Raw genomic sequence first — 13,700 nt, 5'->3', positions numbered from 1 at the left:
TTTGAGAAAGATTGATTCATTGAATCTAGGTATATTTTTAATTGTAGATATTTTCAGGTGTACATAATTTAGACAGTTTCTCAAGGTTTTGCTCAATTTATAATTCTAACATATTAGTGAGTGACATACTAGGACAGGAACTAGAAATTTTCTGCATGCTATTATTGCCAGCACATATGACTGAGTATTTGCTTCCTGATTCTGTTAATTCATAGTTGAATGAGCCAAACCTCACTCATTCTCCACTACAAAATCTGAACTCAGTGATATGAGAGGAGAAGACACATCAGATGAAATTTTCAATTACACCTTAAAATAGTCATTTTGCCCGGAGACCTGTCACAGGTGGGATATCATACTGAAATCTGTCAGCTAATTTATATAAGTAAAAAATGAAAATGTCAAATATTCAAAAGTTCGATTTCAGAAAAAAATGCAATACTATTGAGGAACATTCCTAATTTATATTGGATCTGTGTTTTCTGTTTTTTAATTTTTGCTAGATGGGAAGGAATATGATATTTATGTATCCTATGCAAGGAATGCTGAAGAAGAAGAATTTGTATTACTGACCCTCCGTGGAGTCTTGGAGAATGAATTTGGATACAAGCTGTGCATCTTTGACCGAGACAGTCTGCCTGGGGGAAGTAGGTATTTCAGATGAATATAGGTGATGCTACACTTAAAGGCAGAGAAGATCCTTAGCTTTGGGTCATGTACAAGAGTCATGGTACAGCTGTATGTTGGCATCTTTGGACATTTAAATGTCCAATGCTTTGATGTAATAGACAGACTCTAGGAATAAATCTACATTGTAAGATGTAGACTATAAGTACAGTTTATGGTATTAAAATATTTTCCCAGGTAAGCTTTAAAAACTTAGTGTCAAAAAAGTGTAGATGCATGGTGGATTAGCGCTCTAAGTACCACAGCTTTAAACATTTTGTTTAGTCACATTTAGATTTTTAGAAGGTTTAGCTAATATGCATTAATCTGCCTCTAATTTTTTCGTAAAGACTGAGTTTAAACAAAACACTTTTATAAAGACTGAGGTTTACTCAATTTTACTAAAAATGAGGTGCAGAAGAGAGTGCATGGAATCCTTCTTTATATTACTTACTGATAGTAAGTAGAATGTTTCCCTGTGGCATTTGCTAATATCCTTTTCTTCACCCTTGTTTTCTGGCAAACCAGTGCTACTCAAATCCCCCCTTTCCTTGTGTCTGTTTCTTCGTTTCTATCAGATTACACATTTGAGATAAGCTTAACATTTTACAAAGGCCAGTATATTCTAATAGGTTTTTAAAAAGTTAGAAATGCTGAATGATTTTAAATAAAAGTATACCTCTAATTTTCAGATCCAAACAGTAACACATAAAGTGATTGATAGTACATTTGAGTCTGTTTTATAAATGCAATCGTAAGTAACACTCCTAAACCCATTGTTAAACTCCATACTGGTAAAAATGCATGTAATGTCTCTAATCTTTACAACAAACTAATTTATTTTCTCCCCCTAAAATCCTGTTTAATCACTTAACATGTTTTTTAAGGTTACATTGGTAATTAAGATAAAGAATAGACATTAATGTTTATTCTTATTTTGAATTAGCTGGATCACTTACTGTATCTCCCCATTCATCACCCAAAAGTCTATCAATGCTTCTGTTCTACAGCAGATGTCTCTTTCAGTATAATTTTGCCAGGAAATGGTGACTTGACTATATAGTTAAAGGATAAATTCCACTCATTTTAAGGCATAAAATCCTAAATAATTTATTTATCTGTTTATTCATTCATACAGCCATTCAACAGATATTTACTACTGTGTGAAAAGTTATATAAAGATACATAGTAGAACAACAATGTAAGACCCTCCAGTAGGGATTGATAGTTCTTTGAAGAATTCAGGTTCTACATAATTACTCTTGCATCTTGCTTTTGACGGTTGATCCTTGTGGTCTTTTGCATTCTCCCTGCTGTTCTCACTCAGTCTCCTTTGCCTCTGGGTCTCTCTCCCTGCTTACACACAGTCAGCCTCCAGGAATACTGCTTGGAGTAGGCAATTACTTATTCCTGGATTCTCCTCTAGGCTGCACATGCTATTTTAATTGCAAATCTTTCCCCACTGCCTCTGTACCTGCGAAGATTAAGGTGCAAAATGACGGCTTAGGGGAGTATTGTAAGCCATGAAATAGCTTTCCATAGCACTGGTGCATTCCCTGGAGTTGGCTTCTATCTGAACCCCAGGTAAAGGATTATTCAGTCCTTGATAAGCAACCTCAAGGAGATAGATAATTCCCAAGAATTTAGTGATAGGAACTAATCAGAGCCCTTGACAACAGAATAAAATTACACTGCACTTCCATTTTCCCTGCGTTTTCTTCTTCTTTTTGGACATGAAGAAAGCATTTGCCTGTTAGCGAAGGCACACACATCAGCTGGCAGCTGCCGAAACACATGGCTTCACAGTAATGATAGGAGTTTAAAGAGAAAGATTCAGGGACTAATTTAGACTCCAGAACAGAGCAGAATAGAAAGCTGAGCTGAGAATGTGTTACCAGCCAAAATGCCATTCAGTTGACTAGATTTTCTTAATTTCCTATTCCAATTACATAGTGATACTAGTCTGAGTCGGGGAGGTGTCTGGCAATAGAGAGAGAGTTTCAAAAAATGAAGAGTTCTACTCTTGCTGTCCTGTGTTAGTGAAAAATGAACTTCTATGACTTTGACTCTATAATGTATATTTTTTGAATGCTCACTGGCACTAGAGAGTTAATACCTGGGTGTCTTTGGGGAGAAAGGGCTCAGGAGCTGATTTTGCTGGGCCACAACATGTAACACGGTTTGAAGAAATTGATTTCAGTACAACCCACTCATCCTTCATGTCCCGAATAATGCTTTTGAAGACCAAGGTCATAGAAATACATTTTGGCTTTAGGCTTGTTTAGAACTCTTTTGGGGTTGGAATATGTACATATAGATTCTGTTCCCCGGAGGAGAGTGACATTTTGTGAAGAGAGTGATTGGGACTAAGGACTAAGTTTTCTTCGTAAAAAGTTTCACCTCAGTTCTCAGTCTGTTACCCTAATTTCTTTTCACTTGCTCCTCAAGCCCTGTACCTTGGGGGAGTTCTTGGCCAACACTAATCCCCATGGTGTTTTCTTTCCCAGTTGTCACAGATGAGACCTTGAGCTTCATTCAGAAAAGCAGACGCCTCCTGGTTGTCCTAAGCCCCAACTACGTGCTCCAGGGAACCCAAGCCCTCCTGGAGCTCAAGGCTGGCCTAGAAAACATGGCCTCTCGGGGCAACATCAACGTCATTTTAGTACAGTACAAAGCTGTGAAGGAAACGAAGGTGAAAGAGCTGAAGAGGGCTAAGACGGTGCTCACGGTCATTAAATGGAAAGGGGAGAAATCCAAATATCCGCAGGGCAGATTTTGGAAGCAGCTGCAGGTGGCCATGCCAGTGAAGAAAATTTCCAGGTGGTCTAGAAGTGGCGAGCAGGGTCTCTCCTATTCATCCTTGAAAAATGTATGAAAGGGCCAGTGAAAGGGGTAAAAATATCCAAGGGTACTCCAGGAAGGAAGAATTCCCCCTTCTTTATTCCCAATTGATTGCTTCATGGACAGAAAAAAATTCTATGGAAGCCTCCCCATAGAGATAAATTCAGGGTGACTGTAGGAAGAGCTGTTCTGCTTCCTCAGGCAATAGTAAGGCTTAGAATGCTAGTGCCACTTCCTGTCACCAGCGTCTGATGTCACTATGTTCTTTGCAAAGACCTGGTTGATGCGAATTTCCCCTTCTGCATCCTGCATTCCTGCCCCTACTCATCTCTATCCTCTCTCTCTCTCTTTTGAAATAATCTTAACATTATGGGGCAGCCTTTGCTGTGGATTTAAAGACCCCTTAAAGATGAGTCATCTGTTAACAGGGTCATTATGAGTTTCCAAGTATAGTTTTCTTTTTCTTTTATTTTTACTCATCCATTAAAAAGGTAATCAGGGCCTAAATTTATTTTAGCTAAGGATAAAAACTCTTTTGCTCATTCAGCTGTATCAGACACCCTCATAGCAAGACTGACACCACTTAGGACGATACAAAGCAGAGTAACTGAAAATGTTCCTTAGACAGCAATTGGTTTAAAGGGCTTGCCTGAATTGTCTCCTACTATGCAACCCATGTCCTCTATCTCAGGTAATTGATATCGTATTTGTCAACTTGAAAAATGTATAGTAATTTTTATTAAACTCCCGATTATCTGTAGGTTGACCCATACTTATCATTCCATCTCCCTACCTACTGCATCTTGTGTCAGTCATTGGGAGTTTGCAGGTGGTTCCTCACTTGGTTCAGTCGGTTAGGAAGCTTCTCTTAATGGTGCTAATACCAAGTAAAATAACAGCAAAAAGCTTTTAGGGCCTTTTCTGTCTTATGAGAAAAGCACAGAACAGGGTGTTTGTCAATTTGTCTTTTAATCTCAACCTTGCTAATGTGAATATTAGGAAAGTCATTTCTCATTTGTTTCTGTCTCCCCATTGTAAAGTGTGAAAGTTAGACTTAGTGACCTTGAGAGTGCTTTTAGCATGAATATTCTAAGAGCATTAACTGGACCCCAAGCATTTTTCACATTTTATTCACTGGTACAGTTAATACACTCACTCCAAACAAGTCAGTCTGAATAGTCACTGTTAATGAAACATGTTTTAGTTTGTTTTAAGTAAAGTTTTACTGTTCTTAAGACTTGGAAAAGTGAAAACTAAGTCCAGAGTTTACAGAGTGGTGAATATCTATGTTACATATAGAGTTTTAAAAACATATGTATGTATATACACACAAGAATTATATATGTATATATATTGCATATATATACACATGAATTACATATATATACATATATACATACATGAATTGTATATATTATATATATAAATATATATATATACACATACTCACACTATATATACACATACAGACATATGACTTTAAATAGTCATTGGCACAATATTAAGAATTACTGGAACTCTTATCCAGTTTTTAAATTACCTTCTTTACTGTAATATTTTTGTGTCAGTGTTTTCTGTACATTAATATTTGTGAATTTACAGCTCACAGAGTGGTAGTTGTTGTTAGCTTTTGCTCTCCCTAAATTAGTATAAATAACTTACTGCTGCCACAGTTGATCTGGGTACAATGGAATCTCTTGTGCACAGAGCTTCCACGGTCACTGCTAAGCAGTAGTCAGCCCTCTGGCATTAACTGATCATCTACTATGTTCTGAGCACACACACTTAGAAGGTAAGCTATATTAATCTTAGTGCTCAACTACTGGAGAGATAAATCTCTATTTGGACTGTTAAGTAATACAGGAAAAGAAAATAAAAATACCTATAAATAAGACTGGGTATCCTATGAAAAATGAGAATTCATAATTTAAGGAGATCCTTATCTTAGTAGTATGAATGTTGATAAGCAATTCTAAAACTACCTACTACATTTGTGTCCTCCTGAGGTATTAAAGTCTATTTAATAAATCATTTTTTTACAGAGGAGTTAATGATTATTTTAAATTACAAAAAAACTTCATGAATCATTGACCATAAGCCTATGGTATGGGGTCACTCTTGGATCTAACTTTTTTAGCCTTATTAATGCTTTACTTTATTAGAAACCACAATTACTCCTCTTATTAACCCTTCACTCACAAGACCAGAGGAGAGCTGACTTCAGATAAGATTTGAATATCAATTCTAGGATGAATTTTAGGTAAATGAAGGACAGCCCCATTACCAAGGGGCTGTTCTCTTTGCCAATGCTGCATTCTTTTTGCACTTTTGGATTTTATATTTACCCCAAATGCTGTTTGGTACCCCTAGAAACTTCTTGATGCTACTTGTCCTATTTATATTCCTGTATTTGGTACTGAAATTTTCCAAATGCTAAAATCTAAAGCAACTCAAATCTAAATGATATGTCTCATGTTAAGATAATTTTGTTTCAAGATTTTTTTGTTTTATGTCCCAGAAGATGTCCAATACAGATTATCTGAGTGAGATGGAGAAACATAATTTGGAGAACAAGAAGAAATCGCTCTCTAATGTTAAAAATAAAAGTATCTAATGTTAAAAAGAAAAACCTTAACGGTTTTAGATATATGATATAAAGACCTTCTGCACCCGTTAACAAAAAACCATGATATATAGAGTGTCTAATTACACAGTCATATAAAATTATTTAATATTTTTCTGCGTTGTAATTTAGATGATTCCCTAGGAGTCTAATAAACTAGGACTTCATTGTATTGGGGAACAAAAGCATTACTCCACTTGTTAATTATCTATTTTCTTTCCATAGGTTTTCATATATTATCTTTTTTATTTTATTCATAAACTTTTGTATTTTCCATTTTCCAATGATTTGTAAATTTGTTTATTTTAAAATAAACCATTTATTTTAAGCTTTGAATTTTATTTTGTGCATGTGTTTTATGTCTTTATTTTCATGTTTGGGCATAAGAAATGAGAATACAAAGATTAATTATACACTTAGAAAAAGAAATGTTATGAGACATTAATTTTCTCTTTCTGAGAAAAATCTGAGAAAACCGGGAACTTCAACTCAAGAACATTTTTTTTTACATGTGAGTAAATGAGTTACTTAATTAAAATGGGTTGATCTAGTATACCAGATGTGTGTGTGTGTATGTGTGTGTGTATGTGTGTATGTATCTGTGTGTGTGTGTGTGTGGATTGAGAGAGAGAGCGAGAATCAAAGGGAGAGAGAGAGAGAGAAGGAGAGAGAGAGAGATGGGGAATAGAGACAGAGAGAATAACAGAGAGGCAGAGAGAGAGAGGAGAGAGTTTTAAAATAAAGACACAAGCCTGTCCCTTTTTTGTTCAACTTGAAACTTGGGCAGCTTACAGTAATCTCTTACCTTTTATAGGTTTTAATACAACCCTAAGGCAGTTGCTTTGAAAGGAGATCAATTAACTAATGCCTTGCCGTTAGTTAATAGGTGATAATTTGAATCAAATATGCATTTCTATCACAAATTTCAAACAAATCAGTGATAAATATTTGGAAAGGCATTTTCTTTTGAGTTAATATTAAGTCTGTAGTGACAGGAAAGATTTCTTGCTCTTTTAAAAAATATCTTATTCATTTATTCCAAGATTATTTATTGGATCTCTATAACTGAGCTGGTTAGCTTAGGAAAAATTTTCCTGCTGAAGAATTTCCCAGCTTCAAACCAGTCTCCAAAGAGTAGACTTAAGATCAATGGACTCAAGTTACAAGAAAACAATTTCTACTCATTTAAGAAGCAACTGTAAAGCAAAGCTAAACAATAATGTATTTCACAGTCTTTGGAGATATTAGCCCCACCGCCATTACTAGAGATGTACAAGCAGAGATTTGATGGATATTATTGAGATTTTGTAAAGGGTTTTTTTGCACTGTATAAGTAATGATGATCCTGAAGTTGCTTCCAACTTTGAAAATGACTTACTGGAACACAGTGGGGACTATTTTCAGTATCAGCAGTTTCAATATCAATAGTTTGGATATGATGGCTACCTGGCTATTACTGACCCTATTAAAACTTTTAAGATGTATTTTTCAGTCACTTACTGAAGTTACTAAGTCTTTGACACAAGTAAACTTGCAGTATAACAGAAGAGACATGTTTAGCAACTTGTCTGTCTATTTCTCTGTTTCTACTCAAGGGATATGAGGTATTTTTAGCATGGGCTAACAGATTAAGTATTCCAGTAGTATTTTTTAAACTGAATAGACAGAATTTTAAAAATTAAAATCCACATTTTAAGATGGTTCTGTAAAGTTACCATTAGAATCAATCATTAGTCTATACATTATTTTTATATGTTCTATGTATTATTTTTATTGTTATAAACAATATATAATATTGTTATTAACTATAATAATGTTGTTATTCAATTTTGTATTATTATTATTGAATAATAATTGAATCAAGGTGATTAATTCAAAAGTGCACCATGCACTAGATATTTACCTATAGGTATCAATGAATTGTCTAACAGTCCTACAATTCTGCTCTCATTATGTGCATTTTATAGATGGATGAACTCAAACTTTTAAAGATATTAAAATAAATGATTATACTATTAAGATAAAATATTAAGATAAATGGAGAAACCAATATTTGAATTCAGATTCATCTTCCAAATTAGGTGCCCCCATTTTTTTTATCTGTACTTCAAGTTTTAAGAGAGAGAGAAAGAGGTTTGCTACTCTTTCATACACCAGTAAACTAGACAAAGAACAAATTTACAGCCCTAGTTTTCTTTTGGTTTTCTTTCTACTTTCAAGTTAATACCAAGGAGATTACAACTTTTACACGCCGGAGTGTTCTGGAACAGTGAAGAGCTCTAGATCAGAAACTGTGACTTCAAAACCAATTTAGTTACGACACCAGAAAACTGATCTTATCCATCTACAGCCACACCTCAGTTTTGTTTTGTTTTTTGAGCCAAACAGAATAAATGACCTAATTTAAGATGCCCTCGCCAAATAATACTCAGCATTAAAAAATAGTAATAATTAACATCCTCAAATATGAAGTTTGACAATATGGAAGATAATAAAATAGGCCATAAAGGAGGCAGTTTCCTTCAAAGTACTATGTGAATACCCCTAGGTATAGCCCAACCCTTATGTGAGAAGCATATCCTATATCCATTCCTCAATGTCTGGAATTCCACAATTCATATTTGGGGGGTTTTTTTGGGTTTTTTTTAGCATTACCCTCTCCCAAATGCAAATCCTCCATTTTCAGGGTGAGGTACCAAAATTAAAAACAAACAAAAAAAGCCATAGTCTTTAAAGACAATTTTCTTGAGAGGATCTAAGACAATGTTTTATTTTCAACAGTGGTACCATCATTGGACAGAGCAAACATTTTTCTAAAGTGACTATTTTGAAGTGAAACACCCACACCCACACTCACTCACACTCCCCCCACACACAATTTGAGTGCACATGTTCCTTTTGTTGAAAAACTATCCATGTTATCTAAGGGTTATATCATATTTATCATGATACAGGAGAAACAGTAGAGTTCCTACCCTTACATTCTCAGATTTGTGAAAGGCAGCAACATAAAATTCTGAGTAGCACCAGAGAGGACAAAGGAGTTACCAAGACACACACACACACACACACACACACACACACACACACACACACACACGCGGGCTTTGAAGATAAGTGAAAATTTAGATTTATCTTTTAAGAGTGTAACAAAAATTGTCTAAAACACTTAATGCTCTTGATAAAACCAGTCAAAAGTTCTTAAACATTAAGCATGTTTCATTTGATTTTCCTTCAAATTCATGTTAAATTCATCAACTGGAAATAAATAATCTGGTAAAGAGCACAATTCTTTCATTCCCTGTCAAATTCATGATCCAATTCACGGAAAACTTCCAGCTTGTCTTCACAGGCTGAAAAGTTTCTCTGTCAGTGTTTTACCCCTGGCCTCAAAAGCATAGGTACTCAACCTCATGGTCTGTCCACAGTACCTGTTTTCAGAGTTGTCAATGGCTGCCATTTATAAATTTGGAATTCCTTTCCTTTAGAAAATCACATTGTTTAAGCTCCTAAATCTCACAGTGAGTTAAGCACTCCATTTATCTCAAGAACTTTCCAGTGGGTTCTGTCCAAATTCACCTCAATAACTATTAGAATTGAATGCTTCATGCAAAGTCTCAACTTATTGCCTGATTTTTACCAGTCATTTTTGTCATCATTGTTGACCCTTCCATTGATTTCCAGGCCAATCCTTCACACATACACACAAGAAAAAAAGAAAGGGTATTTTGGTTGACAACACGGTCAATACTATGAACTCTCTGCTATATCCAAACATTTTAAGTAGCAAGAACTATAACTCTGTGGATCTTAGGAGGTAGTAATGCCCTATTGACCTTTGCTGATAAGACTGTGTCTGAAGCATTATGTTCAGTCCTGTTCAGGGTACTATTTTTTGGAGACACTTATATATACTGAATATTATTAAGAGAAAAATTATAAAAGTGGGGAAGAGACTTGATACTGCATCATATGGAGAATAACATAAAATTCATGAAGTCATTTAATCTAGAGAAGAGAAGAAAATACAATGAGATCACAAGAATTATGAAATATTTCAGATATTTTAAAATGTCAGATCCAAGACCACTGGATAAAAGTGGAAAGAATTTCAAAACAAGAAATTATTTACCAACGGAGCTGAAATTAACTGCTTTTAGAGGTGGTTAATTCCTCATCCTTAAAGGTAGCAGATACTTTGCAACCATTGATAACAGTAGTGTAGATGAGATTCCTTACCTGGGTAGATTATTTAACACTTAGATCTTATATTCTCAAGTGTTCATTGCCTGTCCTTTGCAGGATTGTCAACAATGAACTGAAACCTATATAAGTTTTCACTAGGCATTGTCCTATCTTTCCATTTTCCTATAGATACAGTGGAAGCAGTTTTTGACTTCATTCAAAGGAGCCGGAGGATGATTGTTGTCCTGAGCCCAGATTATGTGACAGAAAAGAGCATCAGCATGCTGGAGTTCAAACTGGGTGTCATGTGTCAGAACTCCATTGCCACCAAGCTCATTGTGGTTGAGTATCGTCCCCTTGAGCATCCACACCCAAGCATCCTGCAGCTGAAAGAGTCTGTGTCTTTTGTGAGCTGGAAGGGAGAAAAGTCTAAACATTCTGGTTCTAAATTCTGGAAGGCCTTGCGATTGGCTCTTCCCCTGAGAAGTCTGAGTGCCAGCTCTGGCTGGAATGAGAGCTGCTCTTCCCAGTCTGACATCAGTCTGGACCACGTTCAAAGGAGGAGAAGTCGTTTGAAAGAGCCCCCAGAACTCCAGAGCTCAGGGAGGGCTGCAGATGCCTCTCCAGCCCCAGACACGATGTCCAAGCACAGAGGGAAGCCCTCTGCAGCCTGTCGCTGCTGTGTCACCTACTGTGAAGGAGAGAGTCAGCTTAGGAGCAAAAGCCGGGCAGAGATTCATACCCAGCCCCAGTGGGAGACACACCTCTGTAAGCCTGTTCCCCAAGAGTCAGAAACTCAATGGATACAAAATGGCACCAGATTGGAACCCCCTGCTCCCCAGATCTCAGCCCTTGCTCTTCACCATTTCACGGATTTATCCAACAACAATGACTTTTATATCCTATAATTACTGTGTGGTGGGGGGGGTGGCTGCTATTTCTACCAGCCCATTTTGTTTCATGAACCTATGGGAATAATTGACATTTTTATCATCTAATGGACTATCAGATTGTGTCCCCTTTATTGATTTTTAAAAACTATTTATTTCTAGGAGACAAAAGATCTGAAGGACCCGAATCCAGACTTATTGCCTCTAACGGCCTCAGAAGAGCACACTCTTCTTGGGCCCTAGAAGGTCAGTATGTGCAAGTTGCCTAAAGTCTGATCCTCTCTCTTGCCCAATGGTTTTCAATGGAGCAAAGAATTTTATTGTGTTTCCTCTGAGTTTGTTGACCAACCTCATGTTATAAGTCAGTCAGGTGTACTTGGGCTATGACACTTACAGGGTATGTGTATCTTGAGCGAGCATTATGGAAAGAAATTGGTTTTGATGGGAGCTGTAGGACTAAGCTCAACAGAAAACCTACAGCACATTTTCCCAGGAAGAACAAAATACTCCCACGCAGGGATACATGGTGTCCTCTGTCTCACTGTAAACTAGTGTTCTCTAAACTGCCTAAAATTGTTAGCATCAATAAAGTTATATTTTTATGTGATTTCATTTGTACTAACAAATTTTTACCTCTCTCTCTCCCTTTTACCTTTTATGGCTTTTAAATTCATATCTGAAGAGATTTCCGTTTAAGGAAATTGCAATTTGGTTTGGGTACTAGGAAAACTGAGATGTCTCTTTAGTTTCTTTCTAATGTGTATAAAAGTGATCCGAGAAAGACCAAAAGAGAGTAAGAAAATGTCTCAAAGGAAAAGGAGATTTATACAAAAATATCATTATATTTTTAGAAATGACACCTGAAAAATTCAGTACCATTAAGGGTTTAGGGTAGACTTTGGTACACCAATCCCTTCTTCTCATTCAGAATTCTGAGAATAGTCAATTCAAGTGCCTACAAGCATCAAAAGTAAGAAAAAAGAGAAAAGGGGGCCAGATATAAATATAATACAATGCTCTCCATCTAGTACCCATGTGTATAGGGACATAGGTATAGATAAGTATTTCTTTAAACATTTTAACACAATCATAAAAGGCACATGGCATTTGATTTCCAAGTCAGGGAGATAATAGAGATGATTAAGCCTGGAGGAAACTGAAGAGTATATATTTCTTTAAAAGGGAGCATGCTCTACTGAGCTCCACTTGATTGCTGTCATTGATTTAGCCCCAGGATTGGAAGATTGTCCAGTTTTTCAAAAGAATCTAAAAATCAAGATTTTTATGTAATCTGTCAATTATGGAATGACCTTTACTTAAAAAAAAAGAAAAGAAAAGAAAAAAGTAAAGAACCAACCAAAACACATGAACATACATTTACCCAGAGAGCCACTAGTTTGTAATTTCAAAACGAAGGTATTCACCCAAAAAACATATGTCAAATGAAGATCCAAATAACCCTGGTGATTCTGAGACTGGAGAACACAGACTGGCCCTAAGGAAATAATGGAAGACATTTATTTCCTCCCTAAATTGAAGACATCTGGACACTCAGAATAGGGTTGATCTGATCCAACACTCCATTAAGGAGAAAAAGCTGGAAAATAGTGTGCCTTCCATCTACTCTGTAAAGGGCCTCTGCCTGGTGGGTTTACTGTAAAAAAATTAGAAGCCCAATCTGCTGCTCCTGACCAGGAGCAGAGTAAAAGGAGCCAAAGGTCATACCAGACATGAGCGCTCACCTTCAGTATATGAGCCCTGGCTGCTAGTGAGCTATGGCCCAATGGGTGTCATCCATTCTCAGTTATTAATAGTGAATGAGAGGTGGAGAAAGAAGCCAGAGTTTTCATCCCACTACTCCTCTTGGAGAGAAATACAGAATTCAAAAATGAAAACAGAAACAATTAGATCCTTCTCCTGCTGAAATAAGATGAGGAAGTAGGGCCCTCCAGAGTAAATGGGACTCAACATGGAACTTGTAATTAGGAAATGACAGGCCTGAATATCTACCTGAATATCCAGCAGAAAATGATTGAGCACAACCTGTGTTCTATACTGCATTCCTTCTTGAAGGGTTTAATCCATTCTTGATTTATGTTCAAGAATCTTCACTTGGAAGACAGAGAGTAGTTTCTCTCTAAATCTATTAAATAGTGGGTAATGTAAGTTGCTCCAAATCCCAAAAAGGGATAGAATGCAGTTACCTATAATCAGTCTTATTCCTTATTAGCACAGTATCTCAAACCATAAAATATCTTTGGGGAAATTAAGACATTACTTTTATGATTTATAAATTATTTTCTAAGTGAAGAAAATAAGTGAAAGGACTAGTGGCAGAGGCATGGAAAATTACACCTGAGCTCTTATTATGAATGAATAGCTGGATAATCATGGTGTTCTCAAAAGCTAAATGTTGGTCAGTATCAATTTCCATTGACAATATAAGTATAGTGTAAGCAATATAAAGTCATAATTTTTGGCATTAGCTATACAAG

At 36.1% G+C, this 13,700-nt stretch overlaps 1 protein-coding gene across 2 annotated transcripts in view; it reads left to right on the top strand.

Annotated features, from left to right (window-relative positions):
• IL1RAP (interleukin 1 receptor accessory protein) overlaps positions 1 to 11,812 on the top strand; it is a 125,147-nt gene extending 113,335 nt beyond the window's left edge. Inside the window, exons 10-11 of one of the 2 annotated variants that reach the window (XM_027108882.1) lie at positions 504 to 647; positions 10,505 to 11,812. In XM_027108882.1, coding sequence (XP_026964683.1) covers positions 504 to 647; positions 10,505 to 11,223 — 863 coding nt within the window. In that variant the 3' untranslated portion in view covers positions 11,224 to 11,812. Of the gene's footprint in view, positions 1 to 503; positions 648 to 3,173; positions 5,575 to 10,504 lie in introns of those variants that run through there. The other variant, XM_027108871.1, reaches the window with a different exon arrangement.
• Positions 11,813 to 13,700: the final 1,888 nt, after the last annotated feature.

The sequence above is a fragment of the Aethalodelphis obliquidens genome, unplaced genomic scaffold (genome assembly GCF_003676395.1).
Source record: "Aethalodelphis obliquidens isolate GAN/ISIS:26980383/991018 unplaced genomic scaffold, ASM367639v1 scaffold1, whole genome shotgun sequence".
Taxonomy (NCBI): domain Eukaryota; kingdom Metazoa; phylum Chordata; class Mammalia; order Artiodactyla; family Delphinidae; genus Aethalodelphis; species Aethalodelphis obliquidens.
This window is presented reverse-complemented; position numbering and strand designations above follow the sequence as displayed.